General features: G+C 41.6%; 1 protein-coding gene across 7 annotated transcripts in view; it reads right to left on the bottom strand.

Moving 5' to 3' along the window:
• The window catches only part of tamm41 (TAM41 mitochondrial translocator assembly and maintenance homolog), a 38800-nt gene extending 13022 nt beyond the window's left edge, over nt 1–25778 (bottom strand). For 6 of the 7 annotated variants that reach the window (XR_010976982.1, XR_010976984.1, XR_010976981.1 and 3 more), the window contains exons 1-8: nt 25429–25778; nt 20448–20630; nt 18601–18693; nt 15997–16147; nt 15283–15428; nt 15013–15178; nt 5543–5605; nt 5289–5412 (exon numbers count right to left, since the gene is read on the bottom strand). Coding sequence is in view for 3 of the 7 variants with exons in the window: in XM_068051838.1 (XP_067907939.1) it covers nt 5336–5412; nt 5543–5605; nt 15013–15178; nt 15283–15428; nt 15997–16147; nt 18601–18693; nt 20448–20630; nt 25429–25560 (1011 nt within the window). In the remaining 4 variants the exon portion in view is untranslated. Of the gene's footprint in view, nt 1–6; nt 1077–5288; nt 5413–5542; nt 5606–15012; nt 15179–15282; nt 15429–15996; nt 16148–18600; nt 18694–20447; nt 20631–25428 lie in introns of those variants that run through there. The other variant, XM_068051839.1, reaches the window with a different exon arrangement.
• Between the last annotated feature and the right edge of the window lie 383 nt (nt 25779–26161).

The following is a 26161-nucleotide window of genomic DNA, read 5'->3' as shown; positions in this document are numbered from 1 at the left end:
CTGTGTTGAGGAAAATGACATCTAATTACTCCAAGCATACATACTATGAGGGCAAGCAGAGTTTAATTGTTGTTGGGTCAAAGAAGATTACAGATTGGAATGTGCTTGTAAATTTCACATTCAAGTCAGGAACAAGCTACATTAAATAATGGCTTTGCTTTTATTGTATACATTTTGATATTTTAAAGAGAAATGGAACATCTCAGCAATTTTATGTAGATGAGATATATTAACTCCTTAGTCATTTTGGCCCTCGCAGTGTAGTGTTTGGCAGCTTTTTAACAAGCACAACAATACCAAACAAATCCTAAAGGTAAATTGGTTGCGAAACAGCATAAAGTATAATAACATACCAGCACATTTATTTTAAATGGCTCCTCAGACACCAAATCCAGTTAAGCATACCCTCCAGGCCATATTAATCTACATTTCCCTGCAATTGTGCATTGCTATAAATGATGTACCCTTTTAAGGTATTCAATATTAAATTGTACAATTTCAGGGGTTCTAGTAGAACCTGAGATTCCCAAAACACTGGTAGAAAATCCCAGAAAAAAATGATTTGATTTGAGTGCATTTTATGTATTTGCCTTTGGCAAGATATTTGGCTGTCACTTCCCAATGCTAACATTAAGAGGAACGTTCAACTGAAAATCACTATGTGCTTGATCCAATCAAATAAAAACTTGTACATATTACAAGAAATTCAAAACACAAGCTTATTAATATATTTGACATTTATAGTAACTGATTTTGGCCAATTAATAACTATCCTCTCAGGGGAGGTTGAAGAAAAGGAATTTAAGCAACATCTTTTTAGGCATAGGTTGGCTAGCTCCAGGACGGTAATTGGCTGATGGAACACCAGTAACAAATCAATCCATGGTGGTAGACTCGATAATCCAATAACTGAGCAGGAAGGTCAGCATATCTTCAGGAGACTGTAAAGGACTGATTAACCAGGTTGGCTCATTAGTAGTCCCTGGGGGTCATCCTGTGATTGGAAACAGAAATCCTTCCCACTCAACTCCAGATAAATTTATAAGCCAGTACGTAAACAAGGAGGGTAATCCTGGCTGAATAAAGGGAAGCAACACTTAATATGCTTGCTTTAATTAATGCTAAGATGACTAAGAATGTTAAAAAGACAAGCCTAAAGGCATTGTGTCTCAATGCGTGGAGTACACGCAATAAGGTAGGCGAATTAACTGCGCAAATAGATGTAAATGGATATGATATAGTTGCGATTACGGAGACATGGCTGCAGGGTGACCAAGGATGGGAACTGAACATCCGAGGGTATTCAATATTTAGGAAGGACAGGCAAAAAGGAAAAGGAGGTGGAGTAGCGTTGTTAGTAAAAGTGGATATTAGCTCAGAGAAACCTGATGTGGAATCTGTATGGGTGGAGCAAAGAAACACCAAGGGGCAGAAAACTTTGGTGGGGGTTGTATATAGACCCCCAAACAGCAGTGGTGATGTAGAGGATGGCACTAAACAGGAAATAAGAGACACATGTAATAAGGGTGCAACTGTAATTATGGGTTGCTTTAATCTACATATATATTGGGCAAACCAAATTAGCAACAATACTGTAGAGGAGGAATTCCTGGAGTGCGTACGTGATGGTTTTTTGGACCAATACGTTGAGGAACCAACTGGAGAATAGGCCATCCTAGACTGGGTATTGTGTAATGAGAAAGGATTAGTTAACAATCTTGTTGTGCGGGGTCCCTTGGGGAAGAGCGACCACAACATGGTAGAATTCTTCATTAAGATGGAGGGTGAGAGAGTTGATTTCAAGACTAGGGTCCTGAATCTAAATAAAAGAAACTATGAAGGTATGAGGTGCAAGTTGGCCATGATAGATTGGGGAACGTTACTTAAAGGGTTGACAGTGGATAGGCAATGGCTAGCATTTAAAGTGCGCATGGATGAATTACAATAATTGTTATTTTTGCGCCTGACAGGAATGAAAACAGGAAGGGTGGCTCAACCCTGACTTACAAAAGAAATTAGAGGTAGTATTAGATCCAAGGAGGAGAAATATAAAATGGCCAGAACAAGCAGCAAACCTGAGGATTGGGAGCAGTTTAGAATTCAGCAAAGGAGGACAAAGGGATTGACTAAGAAGGGGAAAATAGAGTATGAGAGCAAGCTTGCAGAGAACATAAAAACTGACTGTAAAAGCTTCTACATATATGTGAAGAGAAAAAGATTAGTGAAAACAAATGTGGGTCCCTTACAGTCAGAAACGGGGGAATGTACAATGGGGAACAAAGAAATGGCAGACCAATTAAATACATACTTCACAAAGGAGGACACAAATTACCTCCTAGAAATGTTGGGGAACATAGGGTCTAGTGAGAAGGAGGAACTGTATGAAATCAGTATTACTAGGGAAATGGTGTTAGGGAAATTGATGGGATTGAAGGCCGATATATCCCCAGGGCCTGATAATCTACATCCCACAGTACTTAAGAAAGTGGCCCGAGAAATAGTAGATGCATTGCTGGTCATTTTTCAAAATTCTATAGACTCTGGAACAGTTCCAAGGGATTGGAGGGTAGCCAATGTAACCTCACTATTTAAAAAAAGGAGGTAGAGAGAAAACAGGGAATTATAGACTGGTTAGCCTGACATCAGTAGTGGGGAAAATGCTAGAGTCCATTATAAAAGATGCAACAGCACAGCACTTGGAAAACAATGACAGGATCGGACAAAATCAACGTTACGAAAGGGAAATCATACTTGACAAATCTACTGGAATTTTTTGAGGATACAACTAGAAGAATAGATAAGGGAGAACCAGTGGATGTGGTGTATTTGGACTTTCAGAAGGCTTTCGATAAGGTACTGACATGGATAGAGAACTGGTTGGCAGACCGGAAACAAAGAGTAGGAATAAACGGGTCTTTTTCCGAGTGGCAGGCAGTGACTAGTGGGGTACCGCAGGAATCACAGCTAGGACCCCAGCTATTCACAATATATATTAATGATATAGATGAGGGAATTAAATGCAATTAATCCAAGTTTGCAGACGACACAAAGCTGGGTGGGACTGTGAGCTGCGAAGAGGATGCAGAGAAGCTCCAGTGTGATTTGGACAGGTTGAGTGAGTGGGCAAATACATGGCAGATGCAGTATAATGTGGATAAATGTGAGGTTATCCACTTTGCTGGCAAAAACAGAAAGGCAGATTATCTGAATGGCGATAGATTGGGAAAGGGGGAGGTGCAGCGAGACCTGGGTGTCCTTGTGCACCAGTCGCTGAAAGTAAGCATGCAGGTGCAACAGGCAGTTAAGACAGCAAATAGTATGTTGGCCTTCAGAGCGACAGGATTAGAGTACAGCAGCAAGGATGTCTTGCTGCAATTATACAAGGCCTTGGTAAGCCCACATCTGGAGTATTGTGTGCAGTTTTGGTCTCCTTATCTGAGGAAGGATGTTCTTGCTATGGAGGGAGTGCAGCGAAGGTTCAACAGACTAATTCCTGGGTTAGCAGGACAGATGTATGAAGAGAGGTTGGGTTGATTAGGCTTGTATTCGCTAGATTTTAAAAGAATGAGGGGGGATCTCATAGAAACCAACAAAATTCTAACAGGACTGGACAGACTAGATGCAGGAAGGATGTTCCCGATGGCATAGAGTCCAGGCCCAGGGGTCCCAATCTAAGGATAAGGGGTGAGCCATTTAGGGCTGAGATGAGGAGATATTTCTTCACCCAGAGTGTGGTGAACCTGTGGCATTCTCTACCACAGAAAGCAGTTGAGGCCAAATCATTAAATATATTCAATAAAGAGTTAGATATAGTTCTTAGGGCTAATGGGATCAAGGGATATGGGGAGAAAGCGGGAACAGGTTACTAAGTTTGGATGATCAGCATTGAATAGCGGAGCAGGCTGGAAGGGCCCAATGGCCTACTCCTGCTCCTATTTTTCTACGCTTATATGTTTCTAACTCACTGAATTTTAGAAATGCTCTTGCATAAATATTTTGGTCTTTTGCCAAGCTGCATCTAAGCTTTCTGGACTTGAGTGAGGGTCTTTATGGCAAGATAATGTCCATTTCTTTATCAGACCAACGGAAATTCTAACAATGTGTCTTTTTCAGTAACTTGGTTTGAAGACTTTCATATGGTGACAGCTTTCTACAAGTATTTGACAACTGCCTGACAAAAATTAATATGAACAATGCAGTATTCACAGCCTTTGTAAGCATGAAACTACTGTTACTGGCTATAAAGGGGAGACAGTAAACACAGTATCTAGTGTAATTCAATGCATTTCAAACTTTCTATCAACTAGATTAACTAGCAAAGCAAGGTAAATTTGGGTTTAATTCAAAAACACCACCTGTTTAAAGTGAATCATTCTACTTGGGAGTCATGATTCACTGGACTGAAAGCCAATCAATCAATCTGAATAAATATAAGAGCACTACATCATTGCATTTGCCTAGCAAAAGGTTTCAGTTTCAAGTACAGTACCTCAATGACAATGATTGCTATACAACCCTTTTATGATCTGCTCCAAAACCTATTTTGCTATGTAAACTAGTGCCTCAAGAACGGATAGCTGTATGATTCCACTTTCCTCATGATTCAGTGGGTAAATTCACCACATGGTGTGGAACTAAGCATAAAGACAGGAAAGGCCCTGGTTTGATCTCTGGTCCCTGCTGATTTTCCCCCTCCCGACTAAAACAAGAACCATTATGTCTAAACAGAGCAGAAAAATAAAAGTATCTAATTAAACAAGAAATCGCATTTATAGGGAACTGATCTGAAGCAGAAATAATTAAAACCTTATTTTTGAGTGATTCGGACACAAAATCCACAAACCAAACTTATGTGACCTGAAGCTTCACTATGATGTCACTATATTAGTTAATGGGTGTGGCTTACAGATGGTTAAATAACAATATGATCTGAATAAAGGTCTCCCATTGGTTGTGTTCACTGTTAAGTGTAGCATCTGGGCCTCATTTGGATCTGTACAGTTTCCACAATGATTGGATCCTAATTAACCCATTGATTACTAATCATCCACTGCTTGCAAAATTTGCACATTTTAGAAAGAAGTTCCATAAAATTGTAATACTGAATATTGCAAACCATAAATGGGACTTGTGTTCATGAAATATTTACCAGTAAAATCTTTTGAAAATACGTTGAGTCATTATAATGACACTGAAGTGCAGAAAGATTAACCTCCAGTCATTATAAAGATGATGCAAACATGTATTTAATAATTTATAAGTATCCCAGTTACTGTTGAAAAACTCACAGCTCCTGTGCTTCATAAAAAATATTGTCTTTTCCAAATACAGTTTGCTAGGCAGATTTTCTTCTCCAACCTCTCCACATTTTATGCAGCTTCTTCATGCTGTAGGTAACTGTTTTTTTCATACCTAAATACACATGAAACATTACATGAGAGAATGCCTGGAAATCTTAATAAACCTTTAAAACTGCCAATGGCACTTCAGCTGAATGTAATTAATACATTACAGTGTACAATTATTTACAGGGAAAACTTACCAGCAGTAAGAATTCCTTTTGCACTTTGGGTCACACTTGAGGATTTTACGATACCAGCTACACCTAGCATTTGTGGGGGAAAAAAATCGATTATTTTAATTTAACTTGTGCTATAAAAGTTCGAACTATATGTTTAAATAATGTTATACTTTGCAGTTAGGACTGAAATTTGAAACTACAGCTTGAAAATGATGCATGTAAATTAATTGGCCCCGGGGTGCAATCTAGATAGTATTCAACTTGGGACAGACTTCCTACAATTGTCCTCCAGCTGTTGTTACTACTTCACTCTCAATGTTGCGCTCTGTTTCCACACCCACCACCCCCCCCCACCCCCCACTCCTCCAAGTTCCTGCAGAAAGGCATTTACAACAAAAGCAGCAGAATCTAGACTTCTGCAGTAACTGTGCAGCCAGTTTACAATTGGTGCATAGATTCAGGTTAGCTGATTAAAAGAACAAGGGGCTGTCCTTAGGCAAAACACAAAGGTGCTAATGCACAGAGGCTAAATACAGATTTGTGGCCATTATTCCCCACATCAGACTTTGGGATGGTACCAATGTTACCCCTAACATCTGTTTGCTGTGCACGGTCAACTTGTTGGACTGAGCGGTCGCTTTAAGATTGACATGCGGCCGTGCACGAGTGCATCTTAAAGGGAAAGTTTTTTGTGCACAGCCCGTTTGATCCTTACACGCTACATTCCCGATTGCTGTGCACTCACGCAGCTTAGAGGGAACACTGACTGGTATCCCAAATTAAATAAAAGGAATGCCTAGATCCAAAGTGAGGAGTGTGAAAACAATGTTTTCATCCAGAATTAAGTAAGGAAAATTTCAGGGCCTTTAGGTAAGTAGCATAATAGTGGTATGAAATTGGTCCCTATCAGAGACAAAGTGAACAAGCAATACATAAAACTACGCAGATTCTTCAACGTTCAATGAGAGTCGGCTAGCCTTCTTTGTTGGTATCATGGCCAGTATTTAGAAATTAAGTCGGTCAATGCTTGCATTATAGGTAGACAGTTTTTCTTCAAAATATGAATTGTTGCATAACCACAACCTGGGGGAAGGAGACAAATGAGCAATTTCAAATGTGTCAATAGTAACTCCTGAAAAGCCTGCAGTAGCTGCACAACTTTAGTTCCAGTTCAGGCTAATGGACAGCATTATTTTCAAGACTGAGATAGATAGATTTGTGGGCACTAAGGGAATCAAGGGATATGGCAGGAAAGTGGGATTGATGGAGAAGATGAACAGAAGTGATCCTTTTGGCTCTACAGCACTGCTGCAGGCCACTGCCAGCCCAAGCTCACCCCCTTCCCATTTGACTCCTAGGACCACCAATATTGTAATAACCTGTAATTGTAAGTGTAGTGAGGCGTCTGCAAATGCGACATGAAGTCCTGTGACATTGATCACAAGTCGTGGGAGTCAGTTGCCAGCGATCGCCAGAGCTGGCGGGCAGCCATAAAGGCGGAGCTAAAGTGTGGCGAGTCGAAGAGACTTAGCAGTTGGCAGGAAAAAAGACAGAAGCGCAAGGGGAGAGCCAACTGCGAAACAGCCCTGACAACCAATTTTTTATCTGCAGCACCTGTGGAAGAGTCTGTCACTCTAATATTGGCCTTTATAGCCACTCCAGGCGCTGCTCCACAAACCACTGACCACCTCCAGGTGCTTACCCATTGTCTCCCGAGACAAGGAGGCCAAAGAAAAAAAAAGTGAGGCACCTCAAAGTGCCACACACTATATTGAAAGTATTTGAACTGTATTGAACTTTATGTAATGTCCAATTTGAACTGCTATGTAATGTACTTTTACATATTTTATGAATAAAGTATATCTTTTGAAAAAAAAATAGTCTCCTAGGACAACTGAGACAAACATCAACTGCTGCTGGAGGACCACCAACTTGGTGAAAGATGCTTATTGGTCTGCTGAATGTTGCAGACTGGCACATTCCAAGGACCAGGACTACATGTTGAGCGATGCACTAAAGCTTGGGACAGCTGCCGCTAAGGCTCAATGGGGAAAGGCCACAGCCTAACGCCCTTCCACTATAGCACATTAAGGGGCTGGAACCCTTGGAAAACTCCTCGGGCGGTATGCACCAGAGAATGTTTGAAACAAAATGTAAACTTAATCTGTAATTGTAAGTGTAGTGAGGCAACTCCGTGGGCCATGTACTGTAATGAACTTTAATGTCAAATTTGAACTGTTGTTATGCACTTTTACAAATTTTATAAATTAAGTATTTTTTTGAAAAATGTCTCCCAGGACCTATCCAAGGGCTGCTGCCGACGTTATAGCCAGCCTAAATTAGTCCAGAGGAAGCAGCAAGCTGCCTTGCTAGTCTCCTTGGAATTTTGGGCTAATGAAACTTCAACTTCCAATGCGTTTACATTGCAAATGTCGACAAAGCATTTGACAGTTCAATGCTGGTCATCCTTAAAAGGCATGTGGCAATAACTGATTATTTCAGACTTACTCACTCTTACTCACCCAAAAAATCCACTAACGGCCCCCCGGCCGCAACTTCAAAGCGCCCGCGGGAGATGGCTCGGAGAGCATCTGCAGCAATGCTGTATGCCTTTATTTAAACCACTGAAAAAAAACCCCTCAGTGAATGTAATCACCTCTGTAAATCTGCCAAAAGATGCTTCACCTCCCGAAGGACGTGGATGAGCTTCCGGACGTCGATGGTGGGCACTAGGGACCTTATTACCTGCATCTGCTCCCCCCCCACTTTTCCCCCCCCATCCCCCCCTTCCCTGCTCCACCCTCTCAGCTCACCCCCCAACAACCCCGTCCCAGCCCGCCCGCCCCACGCACCATCTTCCCCCCGCACCCCCTTCCCCTGCAGCCCCCCCACCCCCTTACAGCCCCCTTCCCAGCTCCCCCTCCCTTGTGGGCGTCTCGGGAGAGACCAAGGCTAAGGGAGTAAACCCTAACAGATAATCCGGAGCGGAACCCCGTAGGCGGTCATGTGTCACCTTTGGCATGTTTCCGGCAGTTCCTGCAGCCATACCGGTCCCAAGCGTCGTGTTCTGCACTCCTTTGGACCCCACCAGAAAGGCCGAGAGGGGGGTTTTGACGACTGGGCAACTCTCAACCTCCATAAACTTGCCCAGGCATGCGCCATGGAGAGGTCACTCCATAGTTGCCTCACAGCGACTGAAACAACATGGAAGGCAGCAGTTACGGGTTATAAGTCCAGATAAATTGGCGTAGAAACTGGGTGCCACGGGTTGCCTTTGTCGGTGGGAGAGGTAATTGCACCTCACTGGACAGCTACCGCCCGCCTCAAACCGGGCAGCCCCCGGTCAATAAGGTTCTGTCCCGCCACAGTCTACCTGCTTCAATGGGTGCTTGGAGCTCAGGGTCATTGCCCAAAAGGTGGACTGGTACACGGCCCCAATCAACATGAAAAAAGGAAAGAAGGTACCAGCCCTTCGCTTTGCAAATGGAACGTCAGAACTATGTGTCCTGGCCTGTCGGAAGACCTTACACAAATCAACGATTCTCGGAAGACCGCCATCATTAACAACGAGCTCAGCAGACTCAATGTAGACATTGCAGCACTTCAGGAGATACGCCTCCCCGCGAGTGGATCTCTAGCAGAGCAAAACTACACCTTCTTCTGGCACGGCAGGGATCCTGAAGAACCAAGACAGCATGGAGTGGGCTTCGCCATCAGAAACTCCTTGCTCAGCATGATAGGGCCTCCCTCAAATGGCTCGGAACGCATACTGTCCATCCGACTGCTCACCACCTCTGGTCCAGTACACCTACTCAGCATCTATGCTCCAACACTCTGCTCCCCTCCTGAAGCTAAAGACCAGTTCTACGAGCAACTCCATAACATCATTAGCAGCATCCCCGACACCGAACACCTATTCCTGCTGGGGGACTTTAATGCCAGGGTTGGGGCCGACCATGACTCATGGCCCTCCTGCCTTGGGCGCTATGGCGTTGGAAGGATGAATGAGAATGGGCAGAGACTGCTTGAGTTGTGTACCTATCATAACCTCTGCATCACCAACTCGTTCTTTCACACTAAACCCTGTCACCAGGTTTCATGGAGGCACCCAAGATCGCGTCGTTGGCACCAGCTAGACCTCATTGTCACAAGACGAGCCGCCTTAAACAGTGTTCAAATCACACGCAGCTTCCACAGTGCGGACTGCGACACCGACCACTCCCTGGTGTGCAGCAAGGTTAGACTCAGACCAAAGAAGTTGCATCATTCCAAGCAGAAGGGCCACCCGCGCATCAACACTAGCAGAATTTCTCACCCACAGCTTACAAAAATTTCTAAACTCACTTGTAACAGCCCTTCAAAACACTCCCACTGGGGATGCTGAGACCAAGTGGGCCCACATCAGAGACGCTATGAGTCAGCTTTGACCACCTACGGCAAAAGTGCGAAGAGAAATGCAGACTGGTTTCAATCTCATAATGAAGAGCTGGAACATGTCATAGCCACTAAGCGCATTGCACTGTTGAACTACAAGAAAGCCCCCAGCGATTTAACATCCGCAGCACTAAAAGCAGCCAGAAGCACTGCACAAAGAACAGCCAGGTGCTGCGCAAACGACTACTGGCAACACCTATGCAGTCATATTCAGCTGGCCTCAGACACCGGAAACATCAGAGGAATGTATGATGGCATGAAGAGAGCTCTTGGGCCAACCATCAAGAAGATCGCCCCCCTCAAATCTAAATCAGGGGACATAATCACTGACCAACACAAACAAATGGACTGCTGTGTTGAGCACTACCTAGAACTGTACTCCAGGGAGAATGTTGTCACTGAGACTGCCCTCAATGCAGCCCAGCCTCTACCAGTCATGGATGAGCTGGACATACAGCCAACCAAATCAGAACTCAGTGATGCCATTGATTCTCTAGCCAGCGGAAAAGCCCCTGGGAAGGACAGCATTACCCCTGAAATAATCAAGAGTGCCAAGCCTGCTATACTCTCAGCACTACATGAACTGCTATGCCTGTGCTGGGATGAGGGAGCAGTACCCCAGGACATGCACGATGCCAATATCATCACCCTCTATGAAAACAAAGGTGACCGCGGTGACTGCAACAACTACCGTGGAATCTCCCTGCTCAGCATAGTGGGGAAAGTCTTTGCTCGAGTCGCTCTGAACAGGCTCCAGAAGCTGGCCGAGCGCGTCTACCCTGAGGCACAGTGTGGCTTTCGTGCAGAGAGATCGACCGTTGACATGCTGTTCTCCCTTCGTCAGATACAGGAGAAATGCCGTGAACAACAGATGCCCCTCTACATTGCTTTCATTGATCTCACCAAAGCCTTTGACCTCGTCAGCAGACGTGGTCTCTTCAGACTACTAGAAAAGATTGGATGCCCACCAAAGCTACTAAGTATCATCAGCTCATTCCATGACAATATGAAAGGCACAATTCAACATGGTGGCTCCTCCTCAGAGCCCTTTCCTATCCTGAGTGGCGTGAAACAGGGCTGTGTTCTCGCACACACACTTTTTGGGATTTTCTTCTCCCTGCTGCTTTTACATGCGTTCAAGTCCTCTGAAGAAGGAATTTTCCTCCACACAAGATCAGGGGGCAGGTTGTTCAACCTTGCCCGAAGAGCGAAGTCCAAAGTACGGAAAGTCCTCATCAGGGAACTCCTCTTTGCTGACGATGCTGCTTTAACATCTCACACTGAAGAGTGCCTGCAGAGTCTCATCGACAGGTTTGCGGCTGCCTGCAATGAATTTGGCCTAACCATCAGCCTCAAGAAAACAAACATCATGGGGCGACCACGCTCTGGAAGTGGTTCAAGGGTTCACCTACCTAGGCTCAACTATCACCAGTAACCTGTTTCTAGATGCAGAAATCAACAAGCGCATGGGAAAGGCTTCCACTGCTATGTCCAGACTGGCCAAGAGAGTGTGGGAAAATGGCGCACTGACACGGAACACAAAAGTCCGAGTGTATCAGGCCTGCGTCCTCAGTACCTTGCTATATGGCAGCGAGGCCTGGACAACGTATGTCAGCCAAGAGCGACGTCTCAATTCATTCCATCTTCGCTGCCTCCGGAGAATACTTGGCATCAGGTGGCAGGACCGTATCTCCAACACAGAAGTCCTCGAGGCGGCCAACATCCCCAGCTTGTACACACTACTGAGTCAGCGGCGCTTGAGATGGCTTGGCCATGTGAGCCGCATGGAAGATGGCAGGATCCCCAAAGACACATTGTACAGCGAGCTCGCCACTGGTATCAGACCCACCGGCCATCCATGTCTCCGCTATAAAGACATCTGCAAACGCGACATGAAATCCTGTGACATTGATCACAAGTCGTGGGAGTCAGTTGCCAGCGTTCGCCAGAGCTGGCGGGCAGCCATAAACACGGGGCTAAAATGTGGTGAGTCGAAGAGACTTCGTAGTTGGCAGGAAAAAAGATAGAGGCGCAAGGGGAGAGCCAACTGTGCAACAGCCCCGACAAACAAATTTCTCTGCAGCACCTGTGGAAGAGCCTGTCACTCTAAAATTGGCCTTTATAGCCACTCCAGGCGCTGCTTCACAAACCACTGACCACCTCCAGGTGCGTATCCATTGTCTCTCGAGATAAGGAGGCCCAAAAGAAGAACTCACTCTTGTGAAACTAGCTCAGGATGCCTAGAAATCTGCATATTACCATGTAGTGAAACTCACATGAAATCATTTACAGTTTATTCCAGACATAGTAAACCCTTTGAACAGACGCAGTTGCTGCCTTTTATTGACATCACTGATAATAATGATTGACAATACAAAGACAACACACATATAGTGTATAAAAACAACCAATGAAACTTCTTTTTTAAAAAAAACCTCGTCACTCATGATTGAATTCCATAATGAGATTTGTTAATGTAGATGAATAAATTATAAATTTAGGTTGCAACTTGAAATTCCACAATTGAGCTGCTTTTATAAAGAGTGTTTGTGAAAATGTAGATTAAAATGCTTTGGAAGGATATACAACAACATGAAATAAATCAGGTGAGAAGCTTGCGTTCCTGCTTCCAGCTTGAGTAAACCGGACTGAAGAAAACAGTTTATAAAATGACATTTTCAAAAAAGATTTTAGTACTGAAACCCATCTCATTGTTAAAATAATCAGAACATACACTTTCTTTGGGTAATTTTGTTAAGGGTACTTCCAGGGTGAAATGTCTCGCAAGAAATTTTGCCATGTTTTTATTAATACAGGAGGTCATTATCAATGATGCAAGGATGTCTTTACACCACTAAATTTGTCTCATGTTAACTTAAAATTTATTAGTAGCATACAAGTTGTTACGACCTGGTGAGTAAGGAGTCTCAGGCTCCCCTCTTGCCCTTTCCAGGTTTGGCCGTAACAGGGTTTATCTTCTTAAAAGAGTGATTTTAGCTTACCACCTCAGTGAGTTTGCTCACTGCTCTCCAATTGTAATTGTAAATGAACAATAAGACAGGTTTAAACAAGAAAGATCTAAGTTTAATAGCCATATCACTCTAACTAGGTTAAAATTGCTAAAATACATGACGCAACCACGCTAGCATGCACACAAACACAAACAGATACAGAGGGGAAGAAAGAATTAGGGGGTGGAGGTTGAAGTAGAGTTGGCAATAAATGGAATTCAGTTACTGTCCTTTGTCTTTGATGTAAAGTCCTTGGTTGAAGTTGAGGTCTTGGAGTTCGTGCTGGAGCCCAGTGCAAAATTTCAAGTTTGCTTCTCTGGTACCAGAAGGCCAAAGAGAGGTTTCAATTGTTTTCTCGGTGGTCACCTGTAAAGTTCTGTATATTTGAGGCTTACGCTGCCACCGTGGCTTTCCCGGGACTTTGCTGGAGAGAGACACAGAGGAAGAGAGACCTTCCTTCTCCTTTCTGTTCAAATCGCAGTCTGATCTCTTTCTGTGTGGCACAATTCAAAAAGTCCCCAGTCTAGCCAGCAGGTAGGCCATGTGACCCTCTCTTTGTTTGAAACAGTAGCTTCTTGGGGAGCAGGGGTTACCTTTCCAGACACACTTGGTGGGGGCGGGGGGTGGAGTTCTGGTTCTTACACAGACAAGATGTGGATCATCACTATTGCCCAGACCAATCTTGTTAATTGAATCAGTGAGCACTCCCATTGTCTCTCTATTCAACTGTCTCTCAGAATGCAAATGTGCAACTATGTTTTCAGCTGTTTAGCTCTGAAGCCCTTTCAAACAAGTTATGTGCAATGTCCAGTAAAAAAAGGTTCAAGTAGTGTTCCATATGACAAAATTAATATCTTTCCATTTGGCAGGTGTTGATTTCCATCACAAAGTAGATCAAAAAGCCCCACATTATTAAAATAAAAGCAAAATACTGCTGATGCTGGAAATCTAAAATAAAAACAGAAAGTGTTGGAAATACTCAGCAGGACGGGCAGCATCTGTGGAGAGAAAAAGTGGCTCATCCGACTCGGAACATTAACTCAGTTTCTCTTTACAGATGCTACCAGACCTGCCGATTACTTCCAGCACTTTCTGTTTTTATCCCACATTATTCAAGTTTGACTGGAACAAATCAAACCTCCCCCTTAGCACAACTTGATAGCCATGTTTTTAGAGCAAGTCACTGGAAAGATTTAATTTTAGACATACTCTGCTCCTCAGTGAGAGAACAGCCTTTTGCTGGGGTTGACAAACCTCTTTGTGAGTGACAAACTGGAATCTGTCAAAGGTGGCATGGATGAGATTTGGATTCAGAGTATGGATGATGACGAGCTTGAATTCATATTCTGGCATTCCATGTAACCAATGCTCTTGAACACAATCTTGTTGAAGATGAAAGCTTGGTGAAATAATATACTTGGTTTGGTTCTGGAGATTAGGGCCGAGACTTCTTCAGCAAATCTGGGCAGGTTAGGGTAGAAAAATGCTTGGGGAAAGTATTCCACTATGTCACTCTTCGCACCTTCCTCCATTTTCTAGCATCCAATGCTACATAAGTTGGGTAAATGCATTCCTGTGATTCGCATCCTTGAATATGGACATAGGGGCTGGCCATTAGACACAAGCATCTTGCATTCTCCTGATCTATTCTTTCCTTCAGCCTCTGCAAGTGCTCAAGCAGCGTGTTCTTGCATTGGCTAATGGAAACTCTAATATCTTTTTGTGAAATTTATTTTTTGCAGATAGCGCAGAGCTAACGAAATGATTCAGAAGTTAGATCAGATGGGGTCAGGAGTGCATCTCTTCAGTGAGAAGATGTCCTGCAATTCTGAATTTGTTCCCCAATAACTCACAGAAGGTGGGGGAAAATGTAGAAGTGTGGAAGGTCCAGATCTAGATGTTTACCACTGGGCAAGTATTACATATATAGAAAAAAGCCAAATGCAGTATCTTTGTTTCCCCTTTCAGGACAGAATTCAGAATCAGAATCAAGATTACTCAAAATTTATAATTCATTAACTAAAATGTCAAACATATAACACTTACTTTGCTGTATTAGTAATCCACAGTCTGGGTCCTGAGCTACTTGAAGCAAGATCTCCTCTACATCTCTATTTTTCCCTGGTTGATCTACCAAACGAGTTATCTCTTGTTGAAGAGTTCTGGGCAAAGCCATCAACTGAGTGAATTGACCTTCTGGGCTTTTATCAAGCTTAAAAATGAACACCATTGATTAGCATTGTTCAATAATAGGATTTACATTAAATAATACATGCTATACTACATTCAACTTGTTTCCAAACTGAAGCGCCATACCTCTAATTTACCCAGTTGTTGTTTGTAGACAACTTGAGGGCACTCCTGTAAAATGTCACTGTACAGTCTTTGGAAGTTTTCCATGTTTGCACTGACAATATTCATTACTTTTGATCGGTCTTCCCCTATAATCATTCTAAAATCACCTGATTAAAAAGAAAATTAACTCCATTACAGTGTTCACACCAATTCAAACCTATAATGCCTTAGCTTCTGTACTGACGTGGCTGTTTTCATGATCACAATATTAAAGCAACAGCAGCTTACATTTACATAGCACCTTTAAATGTAAAAAGAAAATCCCCAGGTGTTTCACGGACTTTGCGTCAGGGAAAGATTAAGAAGGATGACTGAAAGCTTGGTCGAACGGATGAGTTTTGAAGCTCTTAAAAATGTAAAGAGAAGCGGAGACGTTGGTGGGAGGAGAATAGGGTCAGTCACCAATGGTGGGACAAAGGGGAAGAGTCAGAGGATTGCAGCATTTTGGAGGGTATATGGAGCTGCAAGCGACAGCACGGATTGGGTGGGGAAGACCATAGACAGAGTTATAAATGAAAATAAGGAATGCACTGGAGGAATGAATAAGTCATATGAATTCAGCTAACATGAGCTAGTGTAATGGATATAGACAGAAGATTTTCTTGGATTTTCAATTTCTATTCAGTTAACTGAAATATTCATCTAAATGGAGTCAACCGAGACTACGAAACAAACCAGAGTAGGAGAGTCCAGCAATACGAACATAGAGCTCCTCCTCAGTAAATGATTCTGGCAGCATGAGAAAGGCTGTAACCACTGCACTTTTCAGATTCCTAGCCAGTGCAGCTTGTAATTTGCCGTTTTCATTTTGGATTAATATCCTCACCTGAAAATGAAAAAACAATGGCTTGCTCTAAGTGACTGAATTACCTAAGATTGCTTCATTAGCACGGCATTCAAGGCAATCCCAACACCTTGACTTTGAAAGAGCAAACCCCCTCTAAGTATAAATATTGGCATCCTGGGGACTGAGAAACCAATTCCGAACCTTGAATATTAGAAGGTTCCAGTGAATACACAGAGGCTGTCACGTGATCGTCTGTCCATCTCTGTGAAAGTCAAAAGGTTTCCTTGAACAAAGACAGACAGGCAGTGACTCAGACTGTGCAGCAGGAGAAAGGCTGTTTGCCTCCCTCCCTCTCCCTCCAGATAACACAAGTTTGAACCCCGTCTGTGACTGTGGACCGTTCAAACCTACAAATGGCTACTGACAGAGACCAGGGGAAGCAAGATACCTACAAGTCTGCCTCCAAGAAAGCCTTGAGCCAAGCGGACCAGCCGCAAAGTGCACTTTGATCAGCCAAGGACTTCAAGAATACAACTGCAGCCAGAAGACCACCGAATCTATCATTCAACTTCATAGACTGTGTATTTAATTTACACTTATTCTGGACTCTAATCCAACCACACAATCTACTTTTCCCTCTGTAATCTATTTGTGTATGTGTGTATGCGTGTGAGTCTCATGTGAATGTGTGCGTGAAGGTGTAGCATAATCTTGTGTAGATCGGTTTTAGATTAAGTATAATAAACTCACCTCTTTCTTGTTTAAACTCAAGAAAACCTGTCCGATTGGTTCTTTCATGATCACATCAAAGGTAAAAGGTAAAACACTCACTGAGGTGGTAAGCACAACCACTGTTTAAAAAAGGAATAAACCCTGTTGCAGTCAAATAAAAGGAAGGGCAAGAGGGGAGCCTGGGACCCCCCTCCTCACCTGGCCTGGTCACAATCTGTAGAGTATCAGTAAGGAAAGATGGAAAGTTCACATAATACAATATCAGCTGGAGAATATGCTACCTTGGTACCAATTATTTTTAGCATCTTATCAACAAAGCTTGACAGAAATGCTGAGTTGCAAAGCGCTATTTCCTCCACAATGAATTTTAAGGAAGTCAATAGTATGCAGCAAATAGACTCTGTAAAACTCACTTTTGCTCAGTTGAATTTAACATAATTACATTTCATTTCTGAGTTGTTCAGTCGAATTTATCAAAACTTGTGATGATTGCACTACTCATGAACTCAACTTACAAATGAGTTTTCTATCCCAGCTAAAATTACACCATCGAGTCCACAAATATATGTAGGTTTTATTTTTCCAATTTAATCATCAGATATTTCAACAGCATTCAGAGAGTACTTATATCATCCATTTGTTTCTTCTTACATGGAGTTTTTTCTTACACTTGTGTAAAAAAATTAAATGTTATTTGCCATTGTTCTATTCACTTGCATATTTTGTCAATTTCATTCTTTGGTTCCTGCGCTGTGTCCCCAGGATCAATTGTCCCTCCTGGTTCATAGTGATAGAGTTAGTTATACAGCACAGAAACAGGCCTTTGGCCCATCGTGTCTGTGTCGGCCATACAGCACCCAACTATTCTAATCCCATATTCCTGCACTTGGCCCGTAGCCCTGTTCAGTATAATCAATGAATTTGGCCAGTTTGCATTAAATTTGAGTTCAAGTCTTAATGCAAGTTCAAAACAGTAAAGATTCAAACAGATCGCTGAGACATCCCACTAAGCACTCTTTCCCCTAACTAGTACCTAGCTGCTTCATACCTGTCAGCTAATTTCTTATCCTTTCCCAAGTTGTGCATTTAATCTGCAATACTTTAAACTTATACAATTCTCTTGCATTTATATGTACTAGCCTTTCATACAGAACAACTGGGTGCAATATATTTTTGGAAGTCAAGGTGTAGCATGTTGTAGGATGTCTAGGGATGTCACTGACTCAAAAATGTAATCAAGAAAGTCAGTCGCTTATAATTCCCCTGCCCCCTAATCCATGTTAGCTGCTTTTATTAGATTATCACGCAGGCAGTTCTCACACTTACTCCTTGATAATCAGTTCAATTATTTTACCAGTATTAACATAATGATACTGGGGTCAAAGCTGCCTTTTTAAAAACATACACTATTTTAACCCATTTCCAATCCAACAGGTCCATCTGGTCTTGACTCAACCATAAAGATTCACAAAGCTCGATCATCGTCTCCACTGTTAATTGGGGATCAATACTATCTATTCCTGGAGGTTCATTTGATTTGAGCCCTTTTAATCTGTTTAGGACCTTTTTGTATAGACTGACAACTGGTAGCTCTGGGTGAAGTCACCAAGCAACTTTAAGCATGCCACTAAAAAGCAGTCAATAATAAAACAACAGATGGCCTGATCAAATTAAATATTGAAATGAAATGCCACTTCAATATCATGAGCAAACAATGCAGGTTCTGGATTCAAAACTGCTCTCGCTCCGATATAACTTACAGGTTTGTGCAGTCTTCCAGCAATGTATAAATTCTTCCAATGAAGAAGGTCTTCAATCAGAGTTCCTGTACTGATAACACCATATTTGATTATCTGAAAAAAAATCAAGAGTATTTCATGATAATTCCAGCAGATTATTCACATATATTATTAGTCATCATAGTTGCTTCTATATTAGGATCCTATAATTGCTCCAATTACTGTACTTTTTAAAATGTTGTTGAAAATACTGTGTAAAATACATTGCTTATACGTCAATTATTTAGATATTGGAAATTCATCAATATATTTTGTTTTAATAGTTTTTAAAAATGGCTGCAACTAGAAATATCTCTCTTCAGCTTTAGCAAGAGAGATTTTGCTGTGATAATCTCTTCTATAATGGCAAATTCTGATTAGTAGTATCTGAAGCGAGTTACAATTTATGGGACAGCCTTTGCAGCCTTTGTTTTTCTTCACTAATCAAAACAGGTTCAATCCTCTGTACACTACCTTATATAGAGTGATTTGATTTGGCAAAAGTCCATACAAAATTATTATAATTTTATTAGTTGAACTAGTCTTCAATTATGTGAATAAAGCAGACATTCTAAGAGAAATTTAGAACCCGATTATAATGACAGCCTCGTCACACAGTATACTCAAACAACAGTATTATGCTCTGCCAAATGGGATAATGGGGGAATTTATATTGGTAAAAAAAAGTATATTTGCATTTATATAGTGCCTTTCACAACCTCAGGACATTTCAAAGCACTTTACGCAATGGTTTACTTTTGAGGTGTCGTCACTATTGTAATGTAGAAAATGCAGCAGCCAATTTTCACACACAAACAGCAACATGACAATGACTAGATAATCTGCTTTTCTTTAAAGTGATGTTTAAAGGATAAACACCAGGCAGGACAGCAGGGATAACTTCCCCTGCTCTTCTTTGAAACAATGCCAAGGGATCTTTTGCATCTGCCTGAGACAGCAGACAAGGCCTCAGTTTAATGTCTCATCTGACACTGCAGCACTCCCTCTTAGTACTGCACTGGAGTGTCAGCCTAAACGTTTGTGATCAAGTCTCTGGAATGAGTCTTGAACCCACAACCTTCTAACTCGGAAGTGAGAATACTACCAACTGAAGGAACAAAGGTACTGTAGTCATAAATTTCATTTAAATAGTATATTTATTTCATATCTTAATGAGAAGCTAAATGGTATCTCAAACATGCATTTTCTGGCAGTCTCATTTGAAAGTGCCACTATGAAAATTCCTGCTTCTCACTTTAAAAAAAAAACAAAAAAGTATCAAAAAACAAAGGTCATCATTTGGAATGTACAAAGTTTCCCAGCAATTGAAAATACCTTAGCAGACAGAACAGCTAGAATATTTCTAACCCTTAATTACTAAATTAGACTTTTTTTCAAAAAATGGAAACCACCCCAGGAATCTGACCTGCTTCTTGAAGTGAAATTAAATTATAACCTCATTCAGTGTTTACATAACTGCAATTAGACTTTGTGGCTTTAAGGAAGCACAATAATACTGTGCATTATACAGTATGCCTCTACTTCTAATACTTATCACACATATCATCCAACCTAGTGCCATAAGAGCATGTGCACGTATATATACAGACAGATACACACACATACTGTTTTTGTAGATTCTGAGCAAAATGCAAAACAGAACTTCCTAATGTTAAGGTGCTTTATTGCAGTAGGTAGTGCAACACTTGATACAATACAAATCATAAAATGCTATCGCATATTTCTACCCGTATGCGCTTTACAACCAAGACTACATACATTTAACTCCCGTAATTACAAAAGCTACATTTCATGTTGAGTTTACTTACCCTGTCATCACATGGCACTAAAGTATTGTAATATATTCCAGCTCCATAATTATTCTGTATTTTACTAACATGCTTTGGTCCAAAAAACCTCAAAAATGAATAATGCCGTGGGTTTTTCATGATATTCATTGTATGCCAAGTCACAGGATCATCCACAGCAAAGATAAAATCCAGCATATTGTTCTAAAAATGGGAAAGTGAACAACTTGCTTAGGTTAAAAAATAAGTAAATCGTCTAAGTAAACATAATCACATTATTTTATTCATAATTAAAAAGCACTGCAACCAACTAAGTAATAAGTTAGCCCATCAAAGGGGCATAAGAAACTCTACTATTATACTAAGGCACGCGTACTTGCGCAATCTGAGATCATGCACTGTTACTTTGTTTTTCTCCCATCATGAAAACTTAAACCACAATTTGTGAGCTGAATAGACGAGTGAATCTTGAGTAAGACAGCAAGTACTATTGTTCTGGGTAGTTGTATATGCAAATACAAAATCACTGAAAGAGGCATCCAAGAGTGAGGGAATGAATAAAGAAAAAGCAACATAACACGAGATACAAGAGGCAAAGGTTATGAAAATAATGAATGAAAATGGCCACAGAATGAAGACTTGAAGCCAAGAAAACCAGCCTTGTTAGACTCAATTAATTTTAAAAATTCTTTTCTATGTGACCTGTCCTCAGTTTTACTTCTGTAATCTTAATTACATTAACAAAGCACTTCATGATTCACAGAATCACAGAATTGTTACAGTGCAGAAGGAGGCCATTTGACCCATCGTGTCCGCACTGGCTCTCTGAAAGAGCAATTCCCTCAGTCCCATTCCCCTGCCTTCTGCCCATAACCCTGCACATTCTTCCTTTTCATATAACTGTCTAATTCCCTTCTGAATGCTTCAATTGAACTTGCCTCCACCACTTTCTCAAGCAGCACATTCCAGACCTTAACAACTCACTGCGTGAAAAAGTTTTTCCTCATGTCACTTTTGCTTCTCTTATCAAATACTTTAAATCTGTGCCATCTCATTCTCGATCCTTTCACGAGTGGGAACAGTTTCTCTCTATCTACTCTGTCTAGACCCCTCATGATTTTGAATACCTCTATCAAATCACCTCTCAGCCTTCTCTTCTCCAAGGAAAACAGTCCTAATTTCTCCAATCTATCTTCATAAGTGAAATTCCTCATCTTTGGAACCATTTTCGTGAATCTCCTCTGTATTCTCTCCAATGCCCTCACGCCTTTTCTCAAGTGCGGCACCCAGAATTGGATGCAATACTCCAGCTGAGGCCGAACTAATGTCCTGTATGAGCTCAACATAACTTCCTTGCATTTGTATGCCTCTATTAATAAAGCCCAGGATACTGTATGCTTTATTAACTGCTCTCAACCTGTCCTGCCACCTTTAATGACTTGTGCACATATACACCTCGGTCCCTCTGTTCCTGCACCCCCTTTAGAATTGTACCCTTTATTTTATATAGTCTTTCCATGTTCTTACTACCAAAATGAATCACCTCACATTTCTCCACACTAAACTTCATCTGCCATTGTCTGCCCATTCCACCAACTTGTCTATGTCCTTTTAAAGTTCTACACTATCCTCCTCACAGTTCACAATGCTTCCAAGTTTCGTATCATTTGCAAACTTTGAAATTATGCCCTGTACACCAAGGTCTAGGTCATTAATATACATCAGGAAAAGCATGGGTTCCATCGCCTATCCCTGGGGAACTCCACTACAAACCTTCCTCCAGCCCGAAAAACATCCATTAACCACTACTCTTTGTCTCCTGTCACTCAGCCAATTTCGTATCCGTGTTGCTACTGTCCCTTTTATTCCATGAGCTACAAGTTTGCTCACAAGTCTGTTGTGTGGCACTGTATCAAACGCCTTTTGAAAGTCTGTGTACACCACATCAACAGCATTGCCCTCATCAATCTTCGCTGTTACCTCCTCAAAAATCTCCAGCTAGTTAAACAGGATTATCCCATACGAAATCCATGCTGGCTTTCCTTAATTAACTCGCATTTGTCCATGTGACTATTGATTTTGTCCCGAATTATTTTTTCTAGAAGTTTTTCCACCACCGAAGTTAAAATGATTTATAGCCAAGCTATTAATGGTAGTTGACCACAAATGGATGCAATAACCTAACAGTTAATTGATCTGAGAGAAACGGAAATGCCTCAAATTAGTTTTGGTCACATCATTCCATTGCTAGTGTTTCAAGAGGACACCAATGAAGCAAGGGGAAGACATTTTTGCAACATCAAAAAGGCCTCAAATTTGCTCTCTGGACAATATAATGTACTACATAAATGGAGACCAACAATAAAACTCTCAGAAGTCTGAATTCTCTGTACTTCAATTAAAGAAAAACAGTTTGCCTTGTGAAAACAAGACATGATAGATTTTCTGTAGTTGAGGGTATTGCTGTTATAGAAACTGTGGGAAGTTGGTGACCCTCTTTCTATACGACTATTTCACAATGTCAACTGCACCTTTCAAACACTATTTTCTGTACAAGTATTAAATATATTGATTACAAACTTCCATGAGTATATATTTTGATGTTACCATATAAGCCCCTGAAACACAGGTGAAACGTAGAAACATAGAAAATAGGAGCAGGAGTAGGCCATTCGGCCTTTCGAGCCTGCTCTGCCACTCATTATGATCATGGTTGATCATCCAACTCAGTAACTTGTTCCTGCTTTCAACCCATACCCTTTGATCTCTTTAGACCAAAGACCATCTAACTCCTTCTTGAAAACATTCAATGTTTTGGCCTCAACTGCTTTCTGTGGTAGCGAATTCCACTCTCTGGGTGAAGAAATTTCTCCTCATCTCAGTCATGAAAGGTTTACCCCGTATCCTTAGACTATGACCCCTGGTTCCGGACTCCCCCACCATCGGAAACATCCTTCCTGCATCTACCCTGATACTATTCAATTGGTTAGTGTTTATACCACACCAGCTTCTCCTTCAATAAATGTATTTATATAGTTCTGATACTAATATGGCAACATTACTAATGAAGGGATGGTAGTTCACCACAATGCAGTATGATTCAATGTTATGACTTTATATCTTTCATTAAGTATTTAAATTAGATACAGTAATAGAAGTAACAGTTTTAGCCACATACACTAACTTTAGTAAAGACCTTATATGCACTCTCCATACATGTAAATGTACTTAGCATGTGTATATTTACTTAACATCTACCCTATTCAATAAACAAGCGAAGTAAAGCACTCATGATCAAAAATCACATGCATAGTCTGTCTCTCGTCTCATCATTTTAACCGACAAAAGTACATATGCGCTGTGTGAATACAAGTAGAGGTCACACACCCAACAGATGTCTAATACTCAATTTATTTACTAGTTATAAAATGCAATTAGTCAGATCTGGATTCCCAATAAGCCACATGTATTTGGATGTTTCGAATTGGTTCCTTTCCTGCAGTGATTGTCTCCAGTACTCAATCTAGTGGCTAATCTATTGAACAACTCTGGCACAGAACAGTGACTTATGGAACCATTATTATCAACCCAGTTGAGCATTTATAGGTTCACAACACAAAACAACCAATAATGCAGCAGAAATTGGCAATCCTACACAGAAGGGCCACTCAGATTTCTGGAGTGGAAATTAGTTAAGTGAAAGATGCTCTTTTAAGGTTAAGGTAAAGTAGAGAGCACTTCACTCTGCAGCTCAGCACTAGGTTCCTAAAAATAGGAAAATATTCCATTGCCTACAACCAATAAATCTCATCTTGACGGATGTAACCTGCAGCCAACTCCCTGCTCAAAACGTACCATAGGACGGAGAAGCTATTTTATAATGTGTCTCATGGACAGCAAAAAAATGTTAGTATATCATATAATCTTATCAGCAACTGCTCAGGGGTAGCCCTGCTCCTCAGAACTGAAAGCAATAACTAAATAATTTTCTTTCCCATTGACTGTTCAAATTTAGATCAAACTGTGTGTCCTGGAAGATAACGAGATAATTAAGTTAAGATTAGCTAACTAGCCGAGAATTTGATAGGTTAAGAACTAGAGGTCAAAAATACACCAACTGTAATCTTGGCAACATACCATTAATAAGATACTTCTCTCCTATATTTCAGCATCATTAGTAAGAGGAGTCTTACTCACACTGTCTGTCTGATCTAACCCCATGTGATCAGACCATTCGTGTCTGTTCCCACCCCGTTGTTAGTGCCATTTAATAAGGGTCTCTTTCTGCCCAGTCTTCCCTGCTTCAGAAAGTAGGGGTTTTCTGCCCTTGTATATAATAGAACTATTAATAAAGGGTCTCTCTCCCTTTCACATATGATAGCATTATTAATAAGGGTTTCTCTCAATTTCCCCATTAGAAAGGGTCGCCTTCACCTCATAATTGTACAGTTAAAAAGTCTCTGTCTCCTCCAGAAATTAGTACAATCAATACAGATTCCTCTCCCACAACAGTACCATGGATAAGGATCTCTCTCTCCTCCGATATGTTAGTACGGGGTCTGCAACCTGCGGCTCATTAAGGATTCAAGTGCAGTTCCCGACTTTAATCGTTCAAACCTATTTTGATGATAATTAAATGGCTTATTTTGTTGTTTAAACTTTTATTAACATTGTACTTGTGAGAAAGTATCATTCAATTAACAACCTTTTTTGTAAAAAAAAAACTAAAATGTTGAAATGCATGTCTTTTTCATTGTTTTGAGTAACATTGAGGCTCTTTAGATATTGCGTTTTTGACTTTTTTTAAATGGCTTTGCTTGTTATTAAGATTGGCGACCCCTGTGTTAGTGCATTAATAAGGACCCCCTGCCATATTAGTACCGTTAAAAAGGTCTTCTCTTCCCATATTAGCACCATTTATACTGGTTTTGCACCACACCCCAGCCCAGCCCATGTTAGTACCATGAACAGACGGCTCCCCACCCCCTTCTCCCTCACTTACACTCGGGCCCGGGTGCCCTGCCTGTCCAAAGAGGCCGGAGCCGTAGGCAAAGGCCAAGCTCAGGTCCCGGGGGAAGTGGGCCAGGATCCTCCGCATCAGCCCACTGTTACTCTGCAGCATCGGCAACGACATGGCGTCGGCAGCACCCCCTCCGCTGCGGACTGCGCAGCCCCTTCCCGATTGCTAACGGCCCAGCACAAGCCCCGAAGTAAAGTTATGAACGAGGCGGATCCGTGGTGCGACAGCGCGGGGGGCTGCGCCCGGCTCCTGCCGCTGAGAGCTCAGTCGGCGCTCCGCTTGCTGGCGGGAGGAGCCACCTGCAGGTTCCACTGGCAGCACAGGATAGTGAGAGCTGACTGGGCAACTTTCTCTATTCCCAGTCCATCTCCTGTGGTGTTGTAAACGGGGAGTCAATAGTACCCAGTACAGTATTCTGGTCAAACAGAATTGGAAGAGGGATGGTGGAATCTTGTTTCACTTTTATATCTGTGTCTCTGCTTCTGATGAAGGGTTATATACTACTGAAACAAAACCTTGTATTTATATAGCACCTTTAACTTAATAAAATGTCCCAAACAGCTTCATACGAGCATTAGAAAGTAAAATTTGCCATTGAGCAATATTAGGGCAGATTGCCAAAAGCTTGGTCAAAGAGGTAGGCTTAAGGAAAGTCTTAAAGGGAAAGAGGTAGGCTTAAGGAAAGTCTTAAAGGGGGAAAAGATTTAGGGACGGG

This window comes from Heterodontus francisci, chromosome 19, assembly GCF_036365525.1.
Source record: "Heterodontus francisci isolate sHetFra1 chromosome 19, sHetFra1.hap1, whole genome shotgun sequence".
Taxonomy (NCBI): domain Eukaryota; kingdom Metazoa; phylum Chordata; class Chondrichthyes; order Heterodontiformes; family Heterodontidae; genus Heterodontus; species Heterodontus francisci.
Note: the sequence above shows the minus strand (reverse complement) of the source record. Positions and strands in the feature narration are given on the sequence as shown.